The 25,222-nt window shown below is 39.2% G+C and overlaps 1 protein-coding gene across 1 annotated transcript in view; it reads right to left on the reverse strand.

The window, feature by feature from the left end:
- Positions 1 to 215: 215 nt before the first annotated feature.
- Positions 216 to 25,222, reverse strand: part of LOC134286073 (uncharacterized protein DDB_G0271670-like) — a 91,137-nt gene continuing 66,130 nt past the window's right edge. Inside the window, exon 3 of the mRNA XM_062847640.1 lies at positions 216 to 648. Coding sequence (XP_062703624.1) covers positions 216 to 648 — 433 coding nt within the window. The remainder of the gene's footprint in view (positions 649 to 25,222) is intronic.

A 25,222-nucleotide genomic window follows, 5' to 3' on the forward strand; every position in this document is an offset into this window, starting at 1 on the left:
AGAAAAAAAAAAATTAAAAATGTGTTTGAGTGCATGTAACTTCTGGCCAATGTGTTCGAGACATGTGAATTGTAGACTTAGTTGTCAATTTGATCACTCACTTGTTCGGTCGGTTTCGTGATTGCATACTTATCATCAACTGCGTCGACTCTGCTCTGTTTCGCCTCGGGTTCGAAAATTTCTTGGGCTGATGTCCAGTCGGATTCGCGGAAGGGCTACAGGCTCGCTGGATGTGCCCTATTTTCCCGATTGCCTGACGAAAGACGCGCCGCTGCATCTATTTTCGGGTGATTATCGTCGTCTGCTGTCAAAGGAACATTCGAAGAAGGTTGTGACGGACCACTTGTATTGTCCCCGTGATCAAATCCGTCGACATGGTATTCGGTTGGTGCTAGTTTCACATCGTGCAAATTTCGGGTATACTGTACACCGCTCCTGCTCAGTATAACAACTTTAGCTCCGTGTCTGGCCACCACTTTGAACCGTTCTTCTCCAAACGTGGGATCCATTTTTGACTTTCGTTGTTGTGCCATTAGTACCGTGTCACCGATTTGTATAGATGAATCCTTTGCCCCACGAGCCGTATCCGAGTGTTTGTTGCTCACCAGCATCTCTTTCTCGTATATCATCGTAGTCCACTTCTCGGTCCTGTTGATTTGATTTTCACAAACTGGGGAAGTTTCCGCGAAACTTCCACCCTACCATGAGCTCGAATGGGGTAACGCCCAGGCGGGAGTGTGGAACCAGCGTGTTGTGATTGTGTATATACTGCTGAAGGGATTGCCTCCAGTTTTTCCCTTCGAGTTTAGAGGCAGCTACTGCTTTTATTACCCCCTGGTTCTGACGTTCAATAGCTCCATTTGACTGAGGCCACAGTGGTATAGATTTCCTCACCTTATTTCCTTTCTGTTCCCAGAACTGCGTGAAGGCAGTACTTTGAAATGGAGGACCGTTGTCACTCTGCAAAATTAGGGGTAATCCCCACATCTTAAAAATCTCACACAGTGCTTCATTCGTACTCTCCGCGTCCTTGCTCCGCATTTCGACAACAGAAAGATACCTGGAATGAATATCCACCAGGACCAAAAACTCGCCAGATCCGCAACCAGAAAGAGTTAGGAAATCGTCCTGTAGGATTTGCCACTGCCCTTCCGGTTGTTCTCTCGACGACAATGGTAATGGGGGATTTTTTCTGGACAACATTGCACACGTTCCGCAGTTTTTAGCAAACTTTTCAGCATCGACGGACATGTTGGGCCACCAAAAAAAATTCCCGCATAATTTTCTTCATCGCCGATTCTCCAACGTGGCCACCGTGTGCAGCTTGCAACGCCTTTGTTCGAAGTAAACTTGGGAGAATTGCACGGTCCCCTTTGAACAACAGAAAACCCAGAAAACTGATATTCTTCTTTTGTGCTTCGTATTTGCGTAGTTCTTTTGGCCAATTATCCGTAAGCATAGCTTCATGGAGCATTTTCAGTTCCTCGTCATCCTCTGATTCCTTCTCAATCTCCTCCCATGTGAGGTTCATTGAATCATCCAACGAATAAAGGATGTGCCCTGTATCATCTTCCTCGAATGGTTCTGCCATTTTCGACTCGTGTTTTACCCGAGATAGCGAATCAGCATGGTTTTGCTTACCGCATACTCCTTTCACTTCAAAGTCGTACGGTTGCAGGCGTAGGATTCTGCCCGTGTTACTGCCCTTTTTCCAAGTCTATGTGTTGTGCTGGCGCTTTCTTCGTCGCCTTTCTCTTCTTTCTTCGCAGTTTCACATATCTGGAAATGCAAAAAAAACTTTTTTAGCTTACTTATCTTCTTCAAGCTTTCGAAAAACATTTTCAACTTTCGCAAGCTTTAGACGCAAGCTTTTAATGCTAACTCCACTTGACCTTTCGCAATTTATAAAATAGAACATGCTTGAACTTTCGCAAGCTTTAAATGTATACACAAACTTGTTCTTTCGCAAGTTTTTTCCATTTCAAAAACACGCTTGAAGTTTCGCAAGCTCTTAAAGTTAACTACACTTGACCTTTCGCAAGTTTTTAAAATAGACCTAAAATTGACTTTTACAATCTTTAAATTTAGACAAACTTGTTCTTTCGCATTCTTTCGTCCATTCCAAAAAAACACGCTTGAACTTTCGCAAGCTCTTAATGTTAACTCCACTTGACCTTTCGCAAGTTTTTTTTTTAAATAAAACATGCTTGAACTTTAGCAAGCTTTAAATTTATACACAAACTTGTTCTTTCGCAGGTTTTTCCATTTCAAACACGCTTGTACTTTCGCAAGCTTCCTATCTCACGGTTTGATCAAAACTTGTTCGAATACTCACCTTCCAGGAGCCTCTGCTGCGCCATTGTGGTAAATTTCTTCGTTCGGCTTGTCCGCCATTTTGTCCCGGAACAAACTCAAATATGTCCACTCGGAGCAAACTCAAATACATCCACTCGTCGCAACAATCACATACAGTCAGGTCACCCTTTTTGGGTACCTTTACTAAGACGCATTGCATCCAGTCGGCCGGAAATGTCGCGGTTTCCCATATGTTGCCGAATAATTGATGCAGTAGTCGTGCGGATACTACGGGGTCAACTTTGAGCATCTCAGCTGATATGCGATCGACCTCTAGGGCTCTGTTCGATTTTATGCTACGGATGGCTGTTTCTATCTCCTGCACTGATGCCCGAGCAGAAGGGCATACCTAACAAATACCATGCGAATAGCAACATGTGCTCTAATACCCAAAATTGTTATTGCTGCGTTATTCTACGAAAGGTTATGAGAACATCACAATAACAGTTGAAGGTATTTGAGCAGAGTTTGGTATTGATGTAGTATTTGTTGGTTTAGCAGTGAAAATAACCGAAACAGGATTTGTTATTACATCATGAAGTCATCGAACAAATGAAACATTTAATAACAAGAAATGTTTTTAATTTGCTATTCAATAATTCTGGAATAACAAATACATCACTTGAAATTTTAGGTATGCATTTATTATTGAAATAACAATACTTGTTATTTTCTAGGTGTTATTTATATAAAATTTTGGTATTCGTTTTTGTTATTTTGCCTCTTATTACCACCTAATGAAGGGCATATCAAGGTATGGTAGTATTTAAGATAAATACTTTGATATGTTATTCTCTTGCTATTTTCTTCTGCTCGGGTGGAGCATCGGAGGTGTGACACATGGTTTCCAAAGTGCTCGAACCAACGTTTCAACTGTTCAGCCGAATCGGTCAATAACTGTCCAGACGGGCATTATAGTATTCATCTTAGTCCCACTAAGGCGGCGTAAAACATCATAGAGGAGACGTATGTCGCCGGTGTTTGCGACTTTCTCGCCTTCGTCGGCTAGGGAGTCCGCCCACGCTCTTTTGTCCCGTCTTCATGCGCGTTTCACTTCCTTCTCGAGAGCCGAATAGCGCTGACGGGCTATGGCTTTGGCTCCTCGTGTTTCGCTCGCTCTGTCGCGGCTTTGACGGAGTTCTTGGTGGCACTCCATTGATCTTCTACGATTTCACCATCTGGAATATCCGCAACACGGTTCTCTAGCTTCTCGACGAAGGACCTTTTCACCGCAGCGTCTTCTAGTCGGCGTTATCACCTGCCTATTTTTCGGCATATAAAAGTGGACACTTGCATTCAGATTAGATCAAATTAAAAAAAAATCGCACAAAAAGCGTGTTTCAAAATGAAAGTAGCCATTTTTTATTATAGAATGCCGTGAATTGGTCAGTGAGTGAATCGATTCTTATTTATCCATTCACTCACTTGTCTCACGAAAGATTGTAACAAAAAATAGACATTTGCTTAAATTGCACAATGGAAAACATACGCTGAGACTTTTAGATAAAACACAGTTCACAAGAGAGGTCATTCTTGAACAAGTTCGTGGGTTGGACAATGAGTTTCTCAGTGAGTGCGATGAGATATTGAGTAGATGAGTTAGTGAGTCTACAAGTTAATGAATTGGAAAATGTGCGAGTTGACGCGTGTATTGGTGAGTGAGTGAATGGATGTGTCAGTGAATTGGTAAATGAAGTTAGTTAGGTACACGAGTAAGTGTGTAAGTTGATAAGCAAGTGAAGAGATAAGTGTGATATGTAAGTTGTAAGTTAGTGGTACATTCGATGACTAAATGAGTTCATGTAAAAGTGAGTGTGAACAGGTAGATGAGTAAGTGAGTCAGTGAGTGAGTTTTTGAATGAATGTGCTAGTGAGTTGTTGGGTAAGCTGATGAATTAGTGAATTAGACACTATTCGACAAGATGAGTGGATCGATAACTTTTGCAGAATGAGTTTGTGAATAACTGGATTGACGAGTAGAAGTATTGGTAAGTGAGGGGGTTTATAAGTGAGTGAGTTGGCAAATAAATCATGACACAAGTGAGCGGCTAGCTGTGGACATTCTAATTCACATGTAAGAGCAGTTAGCTTACAGCATTTCTAATGAAGCCAGTTTTTCACAACAAAACAAAACAATGTGTAACACAACTTGGTAAAATATCTCTGCAAAATGCTACATCTCAATGGCCAGTAGTGTTCTTCACGTAGTCAGCAGTGAGACGGTGCAGCATGAAAATCCAGTGTATTGAGAGTTGCTGACACTACCCATCAGATCCCAGGTTTGCACGCTTTGATCCAAGTTATGCTAGCTACCGCAACATTGAAGGGGGAGGGGGCATAGGTTTCATTACCCTGTTACGGTTTCTCTCATCTATAAATTGTACTCGCAAAGTTTCTTTTAATGACAGATACCATCCTCATTAATCATCATTTGTGGCCATTACTATCATTCAATATTAAAACTCTTACTCACTCATTTACCCACAAATTCACTCACTAATGGGTCACTCACTAACTCACTCGCTCACTCGTTCACTCACTTACCAACTCACTCCTTCGTATGCCCGTGCGTGACCGCAAACCTGTCATATGCGGGGTGACTACAACACCGGACAATCTTGTCCAGAGGATGTGCAATGATGAGTTTGGCTGGAATGCCGTTTCAACAACGGCAATCCCCACATCGTCTTGAAGCTACAGAGAAGGTGTTCGCGTGAACTCGGAGAATGGATAGTTCAGACGCATTACAAGAGGTGGCCCAAAGACTTCGAAGTCAGCTACATATCAGGCCATACCGGTGCCCTGCGGACGAAATAGCCCCTCTTAGGAATTAAGTGGCCTCGGGTAGAACAACCTGGTAGCCAGGGCCGGATTTACAAATGTGAGGGCCCGGGGCCACAGTGTTGTGGGGGCCCTTTATATAGAGGATATGTTTTCCCATTAAAAAATAATCATCACTCTAACAAACATTTATCAATGAAGGTATTGATGTCTTTGTGGAAGAATTTTAATCTAGAACATTAAACAGAGCTAGGAACAATGTTGAAAGTCTCCAAATTTGAAATTCTTGCGTAAAAGAAATTTATGTAAAGTAAACAATGATTTTCACGAGCTTTATAGCTGAAGAAAAAATTTCTAATAAAATTTGTAACGCAATCGACGGTGTCGTTTTTTGTGAAATTCAAAGAGAGTTTCTAGGGGATCTCTGCTGCAATCTTTGGAGAAATTGATGGTTGATTACTATGTAGAATGAACATTTAACAAGAACTTGTTCTAACGCGACTCCTAGTAGAGATTCGGGTGACCTCCCAAAGATTTTTTTACAAAACTGATACTGATTCAAAGAAGAAATTCTAATAGAAAATGTCGTAGAAATTTAAGCGGGAAACTATGATAAATTCCGTATGAAATTTCTGACTTAATTTTCAACAGAATGTCCCATTAAGTTTCTTAAAAATCTTCAACGAAAATGCCGGACAAATTTTTAACCGTTTTCTCCACAAATTTCTTCTGCAATATTCTTAAAAAAATCTATGCATTTTATTAGCAGTTCACCATGGATTAATCTTTATTTCAGTAAGCAAATCTGTCAATTCAAGAAATTCCTACTGAAACTTTTCATAACAATCTGCATTAAATTCTTGTTAGATTTTTTCTAAAAATGTTTCAACAGCTTTGATGTTCTCCGATTTGAGAAGTCGGAAACTGTCTAACTAAATCTAAACTCAAGAGTACTTAAAAATACTTCTAAATATGAAAAAAAAAACTTAAATTCCTCCAAAAACTGTGGATTTTTTTTCATAATGTTTCCAAAAACTTCGGACAAAAAATAGAGAACAAACTCAGCAGGAAATTTTTGACTCGTCAATTTATAGAGTTTACTCTAGAATTCAGTCGAAGACTTTCTATAGGATTTCCTGTAGTTTATCTTGAGCAATCGTACACATAAATAGCTCCACAAAACTTTATAATTACAGGCTTTCTCAAAAGAATCACATCATAACACGTACATCTTGCTAGTGGACAGAAGTTCTTATGACAAAACTCAAATGTAGAGAAGTTCTTGCACTACTTTTTTATTCACATATTTTTCGTGAAGTACAATTTTGTGGGGGCCCCCAAAATGTGGCACTGCTGGTAGCGTTGCTGTCATTGCGTCGGTCTACTGAGTTGGAGCTCGCGCCGCGGTTGGACAGGGGTCCTCGGTATGGGTCCGATAACTGTCAGCAACTTTTTCTTGTGCTAGCTGATAGAGCCTGAGCCTTCAGCAGGTCACATCACGTTGCACGCGGTATCAGTTCATGATGCTTGCAGAAAAGTTGGGCATGAGCGTGGTGGTCGACCATGCCTGCCGTCCAATGACAAAAGGAATGGTAAGGACCACTTGGAAAACTGGCTAAGCGCCGGCATTCTACCTTGGTGGACTCCCCAAAGCGAGTCACCGATGTTCGTTGATGCAGGCTACGCAGCTAACCTTGAGGGTGTAATGTGAACTAGTCCCTCTCTGAAACAATGTGTTCTTGATGGTTCTGGAGAGACGAAGGGATTGGCGGGTATGGGAATGTGGTTTAGTGGGTCAAGGAAAGAGTAGTTTTGGCTTTCCTTATCCTCAAGGCCTCCCTGTTCAGGTGTCTGTTGAGCAGATTATCCCCCCATGAAAAAAATCTCGCCACTACCGTTACTAGGGTAAGTGTACAAACTATGGCTATAGCACCAATTATTCGCCATAGTTAATTTTCACCCTTTAACGATGTAAATCAACAAGAAAAATTTTGTGAACAACAGATTACGTTCACAAATGATGGTCGCACTCATTTAAACTCCACATTTTGCTCAAATCATGGTAGAAATAAATCATTTTCCTTCAAATTTCGGCTTCCTTGCACCCTTTTTCGCCATTGTGTACCAATTATGGATAACCCTATGAGGAATGCATGCAAATAGTGCGAAAAGGAACCGAAGTTAAAAAGTGTAACCATAACTGGTACAGGGTTCCTATAATTGGTACACGCTGTAATAAATACTAAAAGTAGTTTTGGCTCCGTTTCTATATTTTTTCTGTAAAGTATGGAAACTAAGCTGTCTTTTAACATATTGATGAAATTCATTGGTCTTCTCGTTATTTTTGTATAAATAGTTTTCCTTAGGTAGTGACATAATTGGTACACGCACCCTAACTATATTTGTTGAATTTTTATTGTTTGAATTCATATTGAAATCCCACGAGTTGCACGGAATAAAAGAACCAACCGTATGGAATCATATTTGCTCTATCAACTGTTGAAGGTGCTTCAAACGAAAACTCATAATTGCCCAGGCAAAGTTTGCGCGGTTTCTATCACTGTTCCCGTCTATTTTGATCACCTCGGAAGCCTGTGAACTGTGACAACTCCCAACAGAGAAACTAGTAGGTACGCTAGGTTAGGAGACTATCATCATCCGTATTCATGACACGGCGTGGCGGTCGGTAGCGTGGCAGAAAACGCGCTACTCTATGACGACACCGAACCGAACGAACAAACTTTTGCTTTCCGCAAAGTGTCACCGACCACCAACCAACCAGAACCAACACAAGGTTTGAATTGACTGCGAAAAGCGTCGCACGACAAAAGCAAATTTAACCGAGCTTTTTCCATGAATTTATGAGTCGGTTGCCCTGGCATCATATCAAAGTGATATGATTTTTTGTTGTTGCGCTGTTGTGTTGTTTCCTGGAGATCAAGGGATGTCGTGCACACGTGAGGTGATTGGGGTGAGCGAGCAACTAGTTCATACTTCAAAGCGTGCAATGTAATACATAATGCTATTAAAAGTTGACGCTTGTGAGAGGAGTTGAATGGATTCCAAATGTTTGTGGGAAATTAGTAAAAGTTGTCACTGCATATTTCAAAAGCAATGCAACTTTGCTCGGTTACAGTTGAATGTTTGATGTTTTTTGGAAAGTGTATGGGAAAACTATTCATCATCGCCACTACACAGTAATGAATGTCTGATTTTATTTTCGGTGCTTGATATTGGCTGCTGTTCGGGGAAAATGCAAGCCAACACGCCAGCCAGCTATGTCGTATCAACTCGAAACCTTTGTGAGCGTTATAAATTCAAACACCTACGCTTCGAGCGTTGGTCACAATAAACTCTGAAAGTCATATTAAACCTTCCAGCAAAATCATCAACCTTTCGGAGTATGATTGACAGGATGTGATTCAGGTCAAACCTTCAACTTATTGAACCAGACAGTGCATTATTCATCCTCTTCGGGGAGTAAAGTGAATGAACTGAGCTTTATCCGAAAAGGTAGCGACGCAGCATTCAATTTAATGTTCCCAGAGGGTCCATTTGATTGGTTGAGTTTATTATGAATGGTTAATAAGTTATAATGGATATATGAAAGGGGATGGTGTTCGAAGGAATAGGTTGATTCAGATAATTCACTCTAAATTTTATGTCGAAAATCTTTGTCTTGTGTGTTATATTTTCACTGTACTGTCATTACTGTCCCGATTCTCATCCATATACGACACTGTTTCAACAATATCTTCACCAACACTCAGCCAATTTTTTTGAAATTTTCAAGGTATTATCTGCTCATAACATATTATTTTTGGTTAAAACAATCAACAGTTTTTATGAATGCAATAATACAGTATGCGGCAGGAAAAAATGCGAAAGTGTTTTTCAACTTCAAACCTCATTTTCGTCCATTTGGCATTAACCAATCTATGTTTCAACGTTCCATGATCTATAATAGGCTAGTTTTCTGAAAAGTTAATAAAAAAAATTTCCCATTTTGGTCACTAACCTTTACAGGGCGGCGCCTGAAAATGAAGACAACCAGAATTTTCAAACCGCAGAAAATCGCACAGGTCGCTAAATTTCGCATCTGATAAAACAAAATTTTTGATTTTCTCTACAGTATCATCAAATATATGTACTGGCATGCATCAATCCTGTGGGGGTGAGTATGGCAGCATAATTGATCGCGTTCGCTATTGTCTCGAGTGAAAATCAAAACAATAGATGCGCGGGTGTTTAGTGTTCAGTATTGTGTTGTTTTTTGCTGAGTATTGTGTTGTTCTTTATAGAGAAGAACATTAATCAAGACAATTAGATGATCGGCATCGAACCACAAAAATCCCACAACAATTGGTGAGATCTTTCCAATATTATTTATTTATAAATAATTCTACTTCAGTATATTTACTTTATAACTGCATATAAGTTGAAAATTCGCTATTTTCAACATCCTTTCATCTATTGGAAGATGCTTCAGTTCTGGGCTCTTTCTAAGTTGATGAAGGGATTTATAAATGCTTGCAAGGACTTGGCCAGGTGTGTGGAGCTTAGTGAATCTATGACATTGTAAATAGTAGCGACATCAGCAATGTCAATGGAAATATTCAACTTTGCAACTCCATCCAAGATTTGTGCAAGTATTCATGCTATGCTATGCTATGCTATGCTAATATCATCAAATATATGTACTTATTTCATCTGGTATGTGAAACTACATGGCTCTGGATCAGTGTGGTCTGGTTGTTCATCGAATTTGAGCTAATTTTGTTACTGTTATAGTCATTTTGTTTAATGACCATTGGGCGCGCAGTTTATTGATATCCGCTTATTAGGCCTACATTATCACATGTTAAACATCAAATATGTTCATTTTTATTTTTCAGTGCTAGAATATAGACATTGACTGATACACTGTCATGAAAAAATAGTCATATATATCCCATATTTAGCGTGTAATAGTGCTTTGAACTTTTCGCATTTTTTCCTGCCGCATCCTGTAAGTTATACATTATTTTCTTTTTTTTTCAAATTTTATCGCATTTCATCGTTTGTTATCTTTGGTAGTGGTAGGTATAGCTGAAGAGTGAAGAGGTAATCACGCAGATATTCAGCAAGACCATTCTGAGGGTGACGGGTTCCATTCTCGTTGACTTTCTTCGACATGGAGTACAATCCCAGAATACGAATGCGAAAATGGCAACACAAACTCGTAGAAAATAACTGAATAAGTGTTAAGAAAAAAGCTGTTTCCATTCTGTGATCTGTTGGAAAGAAGAAGAGAAGATACTTTTACATATTAGCACATCATTAGTAAACTGAGTAATTTTTTCACATTTTTAACAGAGCTATGATATTTCCGTGCATAAGTACTTATGATTACCCTATAAAAATCATAGATATTATGGTTCAACGCTCGAGTTCACCAATTTGACGTTTGACAAAGTCACTTGATAAACATAAAAGGAGGTTTTGACGGAATACTTAGAGAAATAAATAGAGGAATTTTAGAAAAACATATTGCAAAAAATTCTGGCGAAAGTCCTGTAGGAATCATCAGAGGAAGTTCAATAGAAATTATAGCATTTTTTTAGGAATCCTTGTAGAATCCAGGAGGAATATCCGACATAATTCTTGAATCTAGGGAAAAATCGGAGAAATTAAAACAAAGTTTCCAGAAAAATTGTAATAATCTGTACAATATTTCCAATATCCCAAAAAAAAATCTGCAAAACTGTTGAGCATTCTAAAAATTCTTCAGTTTCTATGTTAAAAAAACTACACAAAAGTCACAAATTGCTATCAACGATCAAACTTTTCGAGTACACGTGTTGATTTCCAAACCGTGCTCCGAAAACAATTAAAGTAGAACAGTTTATTAAATATAGGTGGAAATCGAAGCTCGTCATATTTGATATTATGGAAATAACTAAAGTACGATTATCTTGCGACTTCAAATCTCTTAGAATGTTTTAATATAGTATGAATATAGTATTTTTCGATGATGGATAAACCTCATGTTCGAGTTTGTGAGACAAAGCGAATAATTTCATATAATGAGTATTATAACTTATTTAGTAACGAGTTCGATATCATAGAAAATTCTGCTCTCCGATTATTATCAATAACATATTAATATCAAAATTTGTTATTGAAATATTTTCCGATTTCGCTGTTATTAAGTTGTTATTGAAACTAACAAAACAAGTTATTGAAATGGTTTTCCAGGAACATTTTTTGTTATGGAATTTGTTATTTTGCCGCTTATGACAGACAAGTTTATATCACAATATGTTATGGTAATAACTTAGAAATAATCGATTTTATTATTCAGTTATTTTGCCCAAAAACCACAGCTCCTTATGCTGTTGTTATTCGCTTCTGCTCGGGCCCTGACTCACCTCGATATCTCAAAAACTAGAACACCTACAAAAATGCCGCCTTCAGAAAAGTTGTTGCTTTTGGACTTCTGAATAACTTTGCTGAAGACAGCATCTTTGTAAGTCCTAGGTTTTGTAGATATTGAGGTGAGTCAGTGTGATGCAATATTGTTGCAATACTTTTTGTGAGTCCGTACTTATGACGGGTAGTGTATACGTTGAACAATGAGCCAGAGTCAAGGTTTACAATCCACTGATTATACTTCAGACGCTGATTGCAATCCACTGATTATACTTCAGACACTGATTATACTTCAGATAGAAGTTCTTAGAGAATATCTTTGGCAATAAGTTATTCACAATACAACGCTCTATTGACCTGTGGTTGTTGCACCGCACCAATAATGTAGTAACGCATGTAAATCTTAAGACCTTCATTTACGCATGATCTAGACCATCTTTGAAAATTAGTTCGCAACCTATTTATTATGCTTGTAGATTATAAGACCCATCTTGAGCCAAAGGAACCTCATAACTAACAGTAGACCAGTGTTGAAAATGTCATTTTTTTCGACATATCCGAATTTAAATGGCTACAGCTCATTTCAGAAGCTCAACCTGAAAATATGGTATGTGGAAAGCTTGTGCGCCTAGTCACGAAAAAAACGCTCAAACTCAAATATTCAAGGAAAATGTCATCAGCTGTCTTCGAAATATGTCAATTGATATTCATCAAGAAGTTTTCCCTATAGCATATTTTCAAATTCAGCATCTGAAATAAGCTGTAGGTTAATGAATCTAGATGTTCCGAAATGACATTTTCAGATCTGCACTAGACAACGGACAACGTTAACAACTCACAGTGGCCCAATAAAGAATTTTTCGTTTGACGATAAGTTTTCTCCGACTGGAGTGGGAATTGAATCCACACTTCATGGCTTACAATACGCCTAAATGACTGTCGCCACTAGATACACGGCCACGAAACTCAAAAACACTTTCTCACTCGTAGTTTCGGATCGTCATGTTGCTATTCTTCTCGTTTCAGAGAGCGAGCAAAGGTGCTAAACCCTAGGCTTTTGAGTCAGGACATAAAGTGAAAATTTATCGTCATAGAGCTTACTCCAAGTTACTCAAAAAATAAAAAAAAAAACTTCCAGTATGAACACTTTTATGAAAAATAACTTCTCAGATTTTTTAGATTTTTAACCCCTTCCATATTTTAAAAGTTTCGGATTTTTTTCAGAAGTTTCTCTAAGGATTTCTAAGAAAATCTTCCACAGATTTCTTCCGACATTTTTCCATGGATTGCTTGGGAAAACTCCCTGGAGATTCCTTCAGAAATCCTTTATGAGATTCTTTCATATTGTCCAAGGACTCTTTTGAGTAATCTTCTACTGATTCGGTTCAAAATTGATCCATTTTTTTAGAAATAACTCTAGGAATTCCTCTAGGTCCAAAGTTGCATATGGAAACTCCACAAGCGTTTTTTTCAGAAATTCTTCCAAGGAATTATTGAAAAAGTCTCTCATGAGTTAAAAAAAATAACTGAGGAATGCCCGAAGGAATCCCTAAAAACACCTGGACCACTTCGAAATTCCCAGAAGAAGTTTTTGATTTTTTTTAGAGATTCCGGAACAAAACTCCTTGTGGCAATTTCTGAGTTTCTCTGGAAGAATTGCTAGATAAATTTCTTGTAGAAAACCTTAAGGAATTCCTCTAGATATCTTCTCAGTTCATAGGAAAAACATGTAAAATTTCTGTGGAAACTCTGAAAGTTACTCCAATGAAAAATTGTTAGAGCATTTCTGAAGGGATTCCCGGAGAAATCAATAGAAGAACTATTGAAGAAATCTTTTAAAAGTTTCTGTAGAAAAAGCAGTCAAAGATTCTGATGGAATTCTTTAAGAAATCCTTCAACAAATTTCTTAGGGATCCCTGGAGGATTTTCTGTTGGTATGCTTGGACGAAATCCAAGAAATATTGTTCTAGCGGCAAGACTCTGTGCAATTTGGGGTATTTCTGAGTTGCTCTTTTTGCTCCAATCCATTCAGAAACGTCTGTCAAACGTGGAAAATATGGCAAGACTGCTCAATTTTCTTCTGATAGCAAACGACACTCTGTAAAAAAAGTAATCGTGAGCATCAAACTAAAAAAGATCAACTCTCGTTTTATCTGTCTTGCCCTTAGGTATTCATACAAAATTTCTTTTGGAATTTATGAAGGTCTAACTCCAAGACAAACAAAAAAAAAAGAAATATCTGACACAAATCTTGCACAATCTTGAAGGAATTCTTGAGAAAACTACTAAAAAAACTTAAAAATTAATCTGTGAAAAAATACCCTGAAGTGGAGAAATCTCTGCAGGTAAACATAGAAAACTGTCTTGAAAACTTCCTTCAAAATGCCTAGAAATAGATGCAAGCAAAGCAAAGCAAAGCAAAGATAACCGTACACATCGTAGTTGCTACTCCGTGATTGACCAGAACAATCGAAGTTGCACAGAGAGCCAATGAATGTGAAAGCTTGGGACTAGCTAACCATTCTCAATGTGCACAATTAGAGAGTTCAGCTATTTAAAGTTAATAACGGCGCTGGCCACGTCCTTACGGTCATCAGGAAAGGGAAGGAATGTTAGTTCGACAACCGTTGCTACTAGAAACCGTGGAATCCACAGCATCCCCACAGTTGTCACGGGAAGGAATGGTGGTTAGTAGGGTAGGGTAAGGTGTGGATCTAGGAGCCACCTCTGTTAGGTGATATGATCCACTAGTTATATGGAAATACTCGTCGCGGTCTTCATCACGATTATGATTTATTTGATCACGATGACCACTGATCCCGGATTTCGTGCTCGCGTTTCCATCGCCCTACCGTGGAAACCGACTGATCTACGATTATTGTAGCGCGATTCTGAACCCGGATTTTTCACTCGCACTTCCATCGCCCTATCGAGAAAACCGACTGACCCCAAAATGCCTAGAAATAGATGCTGTAGTAAAATCTGCAAGAACTGTTGAGATAATCTTCGTAGCCGTTTCTGAAGTATCTCTGGATTTTTTTAAGAATCGCATAAAAGGGGTCAGTCCCTGGCGATTCATGGAGAAAATGTTGCTGACTGAAACCCCTATTCTGCAGAGTTGTAACTTGTTCTGTAGCTTAGTTGGTTAAAGCGCCGGACTAGCGATAACGGAGTCGTGGGTTCGAATTCCACCAGAACAAGTGGTAATCTTTTCACAAATTTATCTCTCAATTTGCCAATTAAACGTACTTTGCCTAAAAACACTTCAAGTTTTAACGTCCCCTAGAGGAACTTTCAGAAAAATCGCTTTTTGAATTTGTAGAGAAAATATTGAAAAATGCCTGTGGGAATCCCTGAACAAGCAAGAATCTCAGAATCCCTGTGAAGAAAATTCTCTCGAATCTGTGTATTAAAAAAAAAAGACGCGGACACCGTCTTCAGCCAAAGGCTGCACAGACTGATTGAAACTTAACACTAGACAAGGGACACACGGAGCATGCACCAGTGGATACGGAGAAGAAACTATTCTCACGAAAAGTTTCATCGCCCGGAGCGGGAGTCCAACCCTCACCCCACAGCGATTGTACGACATTTCCCCGAAAACCAGTTCCCCGAATGAAGTTTCCCCGAAAGTTTTTTCCCCGAATGTACCATTTCCCCGAAAAATGTTTTCCCGAATGTACCGTTTCCCCGAAACGTGTATGTCACCTGCCATTTGGGAATTAGCTGATGCTCACCACGCTAACGCAGTACACGCTTAGCGTAACCTGTCTGGGTCATCAGGAGCCCATATACGAATAGGGTTAACTAAAGATTAGCTTTCGTTAACAAATTCTTTTTATTAGCCTAATTTTATGCTGTTTTGCTATTGTAATATTCATTTCAAGGTATGATAATTCAGTGGATAATGTATCATCTCATCATACATATACTCAGCTCACCGATGTCCTAATGCAATGCACGAAAACATCAGGGCAATGAGAGAGTCAACTATTTGGATATATGTGCGCAGGTGGAACCTTCATTTTAATGAGGTTTTTTGGCAATAATAGCGTGGTCCACCAGTATGAACGATGAGGTAGGTAATATTGGTAAATGTCCATAGGTTTATTGGTTGATGCCAATAAACCCTAGTAGGATGTTGGGCTTAATATAACCCAGACAGGCTCGCCGAGCGTGCACTACGCTGGTGCGTCTAGCGTAACATCTTAAGAGGGTTAAGCTGAGCGGTGATCAGTAGACCGAATGGGCATTGACCTAGTGTGTTCACCTGATTGATAACCTTTTCATAATAAATTTCCCTTCTTTCAAACATAGGCTGTTCTTGACCTGTGAAATTAATCATCAGTACCGCTGGTATATTTAATATTGATGTTATGTTCTTTTGTGTCAAACTGTTCTAGTATCTATGGATATTGTAGTAGGATTCTCTATCAGGGATTCTCCCTTCTTTCAACATATACGGTTCTTTCAAAATATTTTGTCAAAAACTGTCGACAGTCATATTAGTAGTTAATATTTTCTGCAAAAAAAAATGTTTCCAAATGTTAATTCAGTAAAGATTGGCTATAATCTATCGATCAACAAAAAATCCATACCGTAATCCGGGGTATCATTGATCAGCGGGGTAACATTGATCGGCTTGACCCACCTCATGAAATGTTCAAACAAGCATTTTACATTGAATCAGTTCCTGCTATGGAATGGTACATCGTAATCTGCTATCATTTAGCTATTAAATGACATGCAATTTATGAAAATTGATTTTCATAAACATTGAAATAAATCGATTTTTCCATAACTGTGTTTCGTAACGCAATGCGATACATTGTCAAAAATTCATGCTTGGCGTAAACACTAGATACAATATGAGGCTCGAAATCACTGTATTACTTCAATATGATATCCTAGAAATGGATTTAATAACCGAAACTTCTATGAAAATGCTATTTTTCAGTAAAATATACAATTTATTAAGAGTCGACTATCAATTCCTTAAGCCATTGCCTACCTTTAGGCGGTATTCGTGGTTTAGAGGATTTAAATCCTAAAATAACTTAAAAAGTACATAATTTGTAAGAGTTTGGACAACATATTCGAGATCAGCGACCCCGAATTTAGTAAGTAAGGGTATTTTCAACACAAATGAACATTGATCACTGACATGATCAATGTTACCCCAAATCAACACAATCAAAAATTAGATTAAAAAAACCTATTTAAACATGTTTTAAAGTTTTGCAATACTTTTTCGAGTAGCTTAACACATACTCAGAGGGCCAGTACTTGTTTAAAAAATATAAAACATGAAATGTTTGCTTTAATAAGAGAATTATTTAAGAAGATAGAAAATTCTGATCAATGTTACCCCGGATTACGGTATATAAATTGTGCTCAAAGACTTCCTTTGAAAGCAGTCATAACTTACATTTTCCCTATCGAATGTGTTACAGCTAGCCAACATCTTTATGCCGGTAATGATCTTCTGCAGATTACCTCAACCCCGTTGATTTATTTTAAAGGTATTATATGTTTCAAAGGCGTTTTCAGCGGTTGAACAACCCTCGAAAGAACAGCCTATGAATTAAAGAAGGGATATTCTCTGAGGATCGTGTGTTGAGTTGAAAACCCTATCATTTCATATCACACCAAATGAAAAGAACAACCTTGGTTTAGAAAAAGAGCAAACGTCATTCAAACATCCCTTTTATTATTTTGTATTGAATATTGACTCAAGGGAGAATCCAGGGTGCTCATAATACCAATAATCACAGACAAAGAGACGTAACACTTCGAACATTTTTGGATTCAAATCGTAGTCACGGAAACGTATTCGTCCAATGCTAAAAGAACAGAGTCTGGCCAACCATCAACTAGGTGGCGTCAAACTCAAACAAAGTCGATGCGATCTCCACGGATGGTCAGTTGGCCGACTATCAAGTTTTTAGATCGTTAAATCGGTGTACGATGGGAAATATCAGAGTATTAGGGTCTGGGACCATTTGGGCAGGAGCACCTATTTTGGGCACTTGCTGCTATAACTCAGTCAATTTTGAACCGATTGACTTGATTTTTGAGACACGGTCAGATACGCACAGTATCTAATCGTGTTCAAAAATTCAAGTCAATCGGTTTGAAATTGACTGAGTTATAGCAGCAAGTGCCCAAAATAGGTGCTCCTGCCCAAATGGTCCCAGACCCTATGTCTTATGCAATCTGATAAGTGTTCCATGCACTTGATATATCCATCAATTCGTCAATTGGGTTTTTAAATTTTGAAAAATGTATTGATTTTTTGATTTGATACGAAAGAGCACCTTTTTCTGAGCCACAATGATTTTTTTTCAGATTTTTAGAACTTTATTTTGATACCTAAAATCAATTTCAAAGAGATTTTTGGAAATCACCTTTTGACAGCTGGGCAACTGCTTGACAGCTACGCCCAGTACAAAATGCGACGAGGGGTGATAGACAAATCGCTCCCATACAAACTTCAAATTGATTTTAAAATAGGTTCCTGAGCATCAAAATTGATGAAAATTTGGATTTTGGCTCAGTTTGACATGCAGATTCAGAATATGGAATTGTCTCAACACCGCTAAAGAAGCCAATTAAGTCAAAACTAAAATAGCCTACCTTTTCATTCCAATGACTGATTCTGCGAGATGGTATTCATCAGGAAAATGATCAGAAACCAGTTTTGGAAAAAATAATAAATATTTCGGGGAAGTGGTTTATTCGGGGAAACGGTTCATTCGGGGAATCGTTTTTCGGGGAAAAAACTTTCGAGGAAACTTCATTCGGGGAACTGGTTTTCGGGGAAATGTCGTACAATCGGGTAGCATCCCTGTTCTAAATAAAGTATTCTCAGGATTCAGAAATTCGTAGGTGTTACAGTCCCAGACCGCTGTTATGGGGATTTCCTCCCTCCCATACGTTACCAAAGCACAGAGATTTAAGAGTGATCACTGACTCTAAGGCAAGATTGATTGCGTCGACGGAAAGATCATGAGTACATATTCGACAAGAAAGGCACTATCACCACCAGGTGGATTAATCTGTGCTTTAAACATCAAAAATTGTTTCCTTTTCATTGTTCTAGAAATCGATAAAAAAAAAATTAGAGAAAAAATAGTTGAAAATAAGTGGAATGTTCCAGCCCTTATTCATTTGGATCTCAGTGCAATTAGTACATCAGATCAATCACGAAGGAGTAACCGTTGACATGTAAAGTCAGAATTGATCGACCGTTTACCAATATCTAACATAGATTTACAATGAATATTATTCTCGGGCATTTTTTCAAGAAGTCTATCCTGAAACATCTTCGAAGACATTATTTCAATTCTATAAAACGTTTCAGAGTTGTAATTTTTAATACGTCCTTTTCAGAAATAAGGCGATGTATGCTAAACAAGTAACATGAGACTCATTTTCAGATAAAAGCTTATTACAGAGCAAAATTTTATTTGAATCGAAAAAGGCTCTAAATCTCAAAACATCTATGAATCAATAAATGATCTGCGCAATCCAATGCCGTCCATCCAGCGTGCCCACAACCAACCAGCTAGGTTTCAATTGAGTCCTCATTCTGCTGCCTTGTCAGCACTATATCATATTTCCACTTCGATACCTCTAATACCGAAAGAGGCAGCAAAAAACAACATTGTCTCGTCTCATAAAGCCTTTTTTTCTCGTGCCAAGTGCATATTTTACCACCCACGACGACGACTACAGCGACGGACGTCTCTCACTCGGAATCTACTTAGCTACATGCTCCAAGCACCATTTTCCTCTCTGATGATGCTGGTGATGATGATGTTCCCTGAAAGAGCATGTGCGTGTGGGCGTGTGTGCACTTGATGCACCCCCGTCTGGATGTGCTCTTCATTTACAAAGCGAGAATGGCGACGACGAAGCGCCGCCGCCACATCATCAATCATCCGACTTTGATGGCATGGCATCAATTTGCTTAGTTCGCAACGCAAACTGCAAACACAATAGGCATCATCACACCGCAGCTAGTGGAGGGAGGCCAGCGACGACACTGTCAACGCCTTTTGTGTGGTTGATTGTTCCGATCTAGAGAGGATGTGGTGGCGCAACCCTACTTCGCAAAGTTCATCATCGCACGCCACACGCCTCAGTTGATGCTCTGTTGGGTGCAGCACACACCACGTGGAGTGTTGATCGGCAAACTCAGGTGTGTGTCGGCACTTCAGAAGCTGCCGATTCGCAGAAAGGCAGCGCAGTCAATTCGATCTCAGTAATGGAAGGTGCGTCATTATGGTCGGATTTTTCTATGATAGGTGGTCAAAATTGATTCCTTTCATGTTCCTTGACTTGATATCCCGGATTTGAATAACCCTCACAGATTGCGTTTAAGAATTCCAAAAATTGAAGTAATTCTTAGAGAAATCCCACGAAAGGTTTCTAGAGAACACTCTAGAGAAATTCCTAGTGGAATGCTCGCAAGAATTTGCAAGGGTGAACAGAAAAAACAGTAATGTTTTAAGAAATTCTTTGAGAAATTTCTGAAAATACTTCGGGAAGATTTTTTAATCTTATTTCTGGAGGAATCTGTGAGGGATTCATAGAAGAGTAGCCTAGAAAGAATTCATGGAGTATTATTTGAGGAATCTTTACAAATATTTCTACAGGCATCCTTAGGGGAATTCGTAAAGGAATTTTCGACTGAAGTCAGGTATGAATACTTTGTGGAATCTTTTGAGCAATTTCAAGAATTATTTTATAGAAACTTCTTGTAGAATTGTCAGATACATCTTGAGTAGAAATAAACATTTCCTTGAAGAATCACTAAAAGATTCTCAGAGAAATTCTTGGATAAATTGTTCAAGAATATCCAGAGGTGTGGCCACCCAATGTTCCACAGTGCAGTGTGGGTGTCAATTTGGTGCACTTTGTTCCTGACTGGGGTCGTGTAAATACGGAGAGGCTGTGCCGACCGCTTATCACAAGGCTTCACCTGAGCGTGTGTGATGCGGACGGAACGGGCGGTGGTGGTCTTGTGTAAATGATGATGTGCAAGAGCTAGGCATAGTACCGAACGGTGAGTTCATATCAGAAGCTTCCATCATATAGTGATAGTGTGCATAGCTGGGTGTTACATACCACTGTGTTTGGAAATTAGTTGAATGAAGTTGTGAACGGGGACGCGGTTCAATGGTCCTCCACCAACCGATATGACAGTTTGTTTACTAATGATGGCTCATTTTCGCGGAATTTCGGCGTTCGAAATTGAACTGCTTTGGGCTTCTGAATAGATGGCTGAAACGTAAACAAGTCTAGATGACTTGTTTTTGAAATATTCTCCACTTGTTATCAAACAAGTCTTCCAGCTTCGCTGTCTCTTGGTTAAAAAAAATACAAAATGCCATAATATATGGCAAACCATTAGACACTAAGAAGTTTTTTTTTTCATTGCTTTAATTTACGCAAATTTGTAACGAGAAATTCAGTGTTGAATAGAATAAAGAACCATGCAGCAGTGGAAATGCTGTTCAATATTATTCGTAAAAAAATCCCTTCATCCACTACTATTTTATGAATGTGGGATCGACAAAACGAATGGTTCGACGAAGACTGCGGAATGGTTTTGGAGGAGAAGAACGCAGCGCGAGCGGTAATGCTGCAGTAAGAGACCCGACAGAACATGGAACGTTACAAACAGAAGCGGAAACCGCAGACCCGCATCTTTCGGGAGAGATAGCGCCGCCTGGAAGAAGTGGAGTGCGGAGTAATGGAAACTCCCACGCTGAGGGAAGTTAAGTAGCTGGTAAGGATGGTATCGCGGCTGAATTCATTAAGATGGACCCATAAAAGTTGGCTCCCAGTCTGCACCGGTTGATAGTCAGGATCTGGGAAACCGAACAGCTACCGGAGGAGTGGAAGGAAGGGGTAATCTTCCCCTTCCACAAGAACGATGACCATTCGGAATGTGAGAACTTCAGGGCGATCACTATTTTGAATGCTGCCTACAAAGTGCTATCCCAGATCATCTTCCGTTGTCTGTCAGATCTTCACCGTACAGCAAATCCTCCAGAAATGCCGTGAGTACTAGGTCCTAACGCATAACATGTTTATCGACTACAAAACGGCAAACATGGACGAAAACAGCTTTCCTGGGCTGGCTAGACTGATTCAAGCAACAATGGGTGGTGTGCAAAACTACCAAGCGAGCTTCTAAAATACGGTGGAGAAGCACTGCACACTGGGCCACAAGCGGGATCTAGCAAGTAAAAACCTCTAGCGTTTTGGGAGTACATTTTATTGAGTTGGTGTCTTCTGAGACTTGTATTAATTTTACCTGTACTTTTATGTGGTGAAGAAATTTAGTTGGTAATTTTGCCGCATAGGTGGCGCTGCGATACCAACTTTTTTGTCTTACGTCCTAGAGGTTTCCCGTCTTCTGCAAAGTTGTAGAGCGTGCAAAAATAAGTAAAGTTGCCGAAGACACTAAAGTTGTGTGACTTCAAATAACAAAGTTATAATAAAAATAGTAAAATTTACGTGAAAATCACGTTTTCATGACTATTTTGAATGTTTATCGTAAATTTATCAATTTCAACACTTCACACGTGTTAATCAAAGTAGCCTGTGTCTGATGATACCAACTTTACAATTTTTCGGGACCTTTAAAATGGTTTTTTGGGCAAAACAGTAAAAATTACTGTGATTTTTACTTCCAGTTTTTCTTCAAAAAGCTGCAAATTTCGGCTAAATTTGATGCTTGCTTCAAAATATACCACTCAAGATCTTTTAAATCTGAAGGTTTGCGGAGGTATAATTTGGTGTTTTTGAGATATCTTGTTTGAAAATATTGATGTTTTTATACCTAAATTGTTTTGAAAGAGATGCAATTCTTTATTCCGGAGTTGTCCTGTCATTAGATCCTCACGTATCACTTTTAAATAAAAAGTTTTATGTTTACCCATCGCCTTAATTACTTGGAATTGACGTTTTGTGTTCAATTGTCTTGCGCATCAATGTATTGAATCGACAATGTCCATATATGTATAGTCTATTGAAAGAAAAAAAATATAATGCTCTTTGATAATGTGTGAGCGACTTACGTTAGTGCAAAGTTCCGGAAAACCAATCCGTGGAATCAATAATGATTTTCAGTTAACTCAACGTACATATGTTTAGATGGATATTGATGAAATTATGAAAAAAACTTAGCTCATCATCAATTGTCATGTCATTATTTGGCACTGTGACTTAGTAAGTAAAGCACTTGTATAAGAGTCGTGAATTCAAATCTCATCTTGAGCTGAAGATATTGTTTATAATATAACCAATCATTTATTTATTTTTACGTATGTACGTTGAGGTAACTGAAAATCATTATTGACCACACGGATTGGTATTACGAAACTTCGCACTTGCGTGAGTCGCTCACACAGGGCCAAAAACCATTATAATTTCTTTCTTTCAATATACCAATAAATATATGAGCACTGTTGATTCAACAAATTGAAGCACAAATCGTTAATTTTGAGTAATCAGGGCGTTGGGTAAACATAAAACACTTAATTGAAAAGTGATCCATGAGTATCTACTGGCAGGACAACTCCGGAATATCCCGAGATGAACTAGCCTAGAGTTAAAAATCTCGTTAATACAGACAAAAAAAAAAACTCCGGAATAAAGAATTGCTTCTATTTCAAAATAATTCAAATTTAAAAACATCATTATTTTAAAACAAGATATCTCAAAAACACCAAATTATACCTCCGGCAAACATTCAGATTTAATAGAGCTTGAGTGGTATATTTTGAAGCAAGCATCAAATTTAGCCGAAATTTGCAGCTTTTTGAAAAAACTGCTAGTAAAAATCATAGTAATTTTTACTATTTTGCCCAAAAAACCATTTTAAAGATCCCGAAAAATTGTAAAGGGTGTATCATCAGACACAGGCTACTTTGATTAACACGTGTGAAGAGTTAAAATTGATAAATTTGCGATAAACATTCAAAATAGTCATGAAAACGTGATTTTCACGTAAATTTTACTATTTTTAATATAACTTTGTTATTTGAAGTCACACAACTTTGGTGTCTTCGGCAACTTTACTTATTTTTGCACGCTCTACAACTTTGCAGAAGACGGGAAACCTCTAGGACGTAAGACAAAAAAGTTGGTATCGCAGCGCCACCTATGCGGCAAAATTACCAACTAAATTTCTTCACCACATAAAAGTACAGGTAAAATTAATACAAGTCTCAGAAGACACCAACTCAATAAAATGTACTCCCAAAACGCTAGAGGTTTTTACTTGCTAGATCCCGCTTGTGGCCCAGTGTGCACTGGTGAGAGCACTACACTGGGTCATTGCCAAGATTTGGGAGGAGGATGTATTACCGGAGGAATTAATGGAAGGTATCGTGTGTCCCATCTACAAAAAGGGCGACAAGTTGGATTGCGGGAACTACCGTGCGATCACACTACTGAGCGCTGCCTACAAGATACTCTCAAATTTTATGCCGCCGTCTATCACCGATTGCAAGGAGTTTGTGGGGCAATATCAGGCTGGATCCATGGGTGAAGGCGCTACACCGGACCAGATGTTTGCCATCTGCCAGGTGTTGCAGAAATACCGCGAATACAACGTGCCCATCACTTGTTCATCGATTTCAAATCGGCGAATGATACAATCGATCGAGAGCAGTTATGGCAGATTATGCACGAATACGGATTCCCGGATAAACTGATACGGTTGATCAAGGCGACGATGGATCGAGTGATGTGCGTAGTTCGAGTATCAGGGACACTCTCAAGTCCCTTCGAATCTCACAGAGGGTTACGGCAAGGTGATGGTCTTTCGTGCTTGCTGTGCAACATTGCTTTAGAGGGTGTAATAAGGAGAGCGGGGATAAACAGGAGTGGAACGACTTCCATGAAGTCCGTTCAGCTGCTTGGTTTCGCTGATGATATTGATATTATTGCTCGTGAATTTGAGACGATGGCGGAAACGTACATCCGACTAAAGAGTGAAGCCAAGCGAATCGGATTAGTCATTAATGAGTCGAATACAAAGTATATGATGACAAAGGGCTCCAGGAAGGAATCTCCGCGCCCGCCACCCCGAATTTTTATCGACGGTGATGAAATCGAGGCGGTTGAAGAATTCGTGTACTTGGGCTCACTGGTGACTGCCGACAACGACACCAGCAGAGAAATTCAGAGGTGCATTGTGGCAGGCAATCGTGCTTATTTTGGACTCCGCAGAACTCTACGATCGAATAAAGTTCACCGTAACACGAAGTTAACTATCTACAAAACGCTGATTAGACCGGTAGTCCTCTATGGGCACGAAGAAGCATTGACCCTGCGTGCAGAGGACCAACGCGCCGTTCTCGAACGGAAGGTGTTGCGTACCATCTACGGCGGAGTGCAGATGGAAGACGGGACTTGGAGAAGGCGAATGAACCACGAGCTGCATCAGCTGCTGATAGAACCAGCCATCGTTCACATCGCGAAAATCGGGAGGCTACGTCGGACGTGTCACGCCATCAGGATGTCGGATTGCAACCCGACTAAAATCGTTCTCGAGAGTCATCCGACCGGTACAAGAAGACGTGGTGCGCAGCGAGCTAGATGGGCCGACCAAGTAGACGACGATCTGTAAACCTTACGCAGAGTGCGGAACTGG

The sequence above is a fragment of the Aedes albopictus genome, chromosome 2 (genome assembly GCF_035046485.1).
Source record: "Aedes albopictus strain Foshan chromosome 2, AalbF5, whole genome shotgun sequence".
Lineage (NCBI taxonomy): Eukaryota > Metazoa > Arthropoda > Insecta > Diptera > Culicidae > Aedes > Aedes albopictus.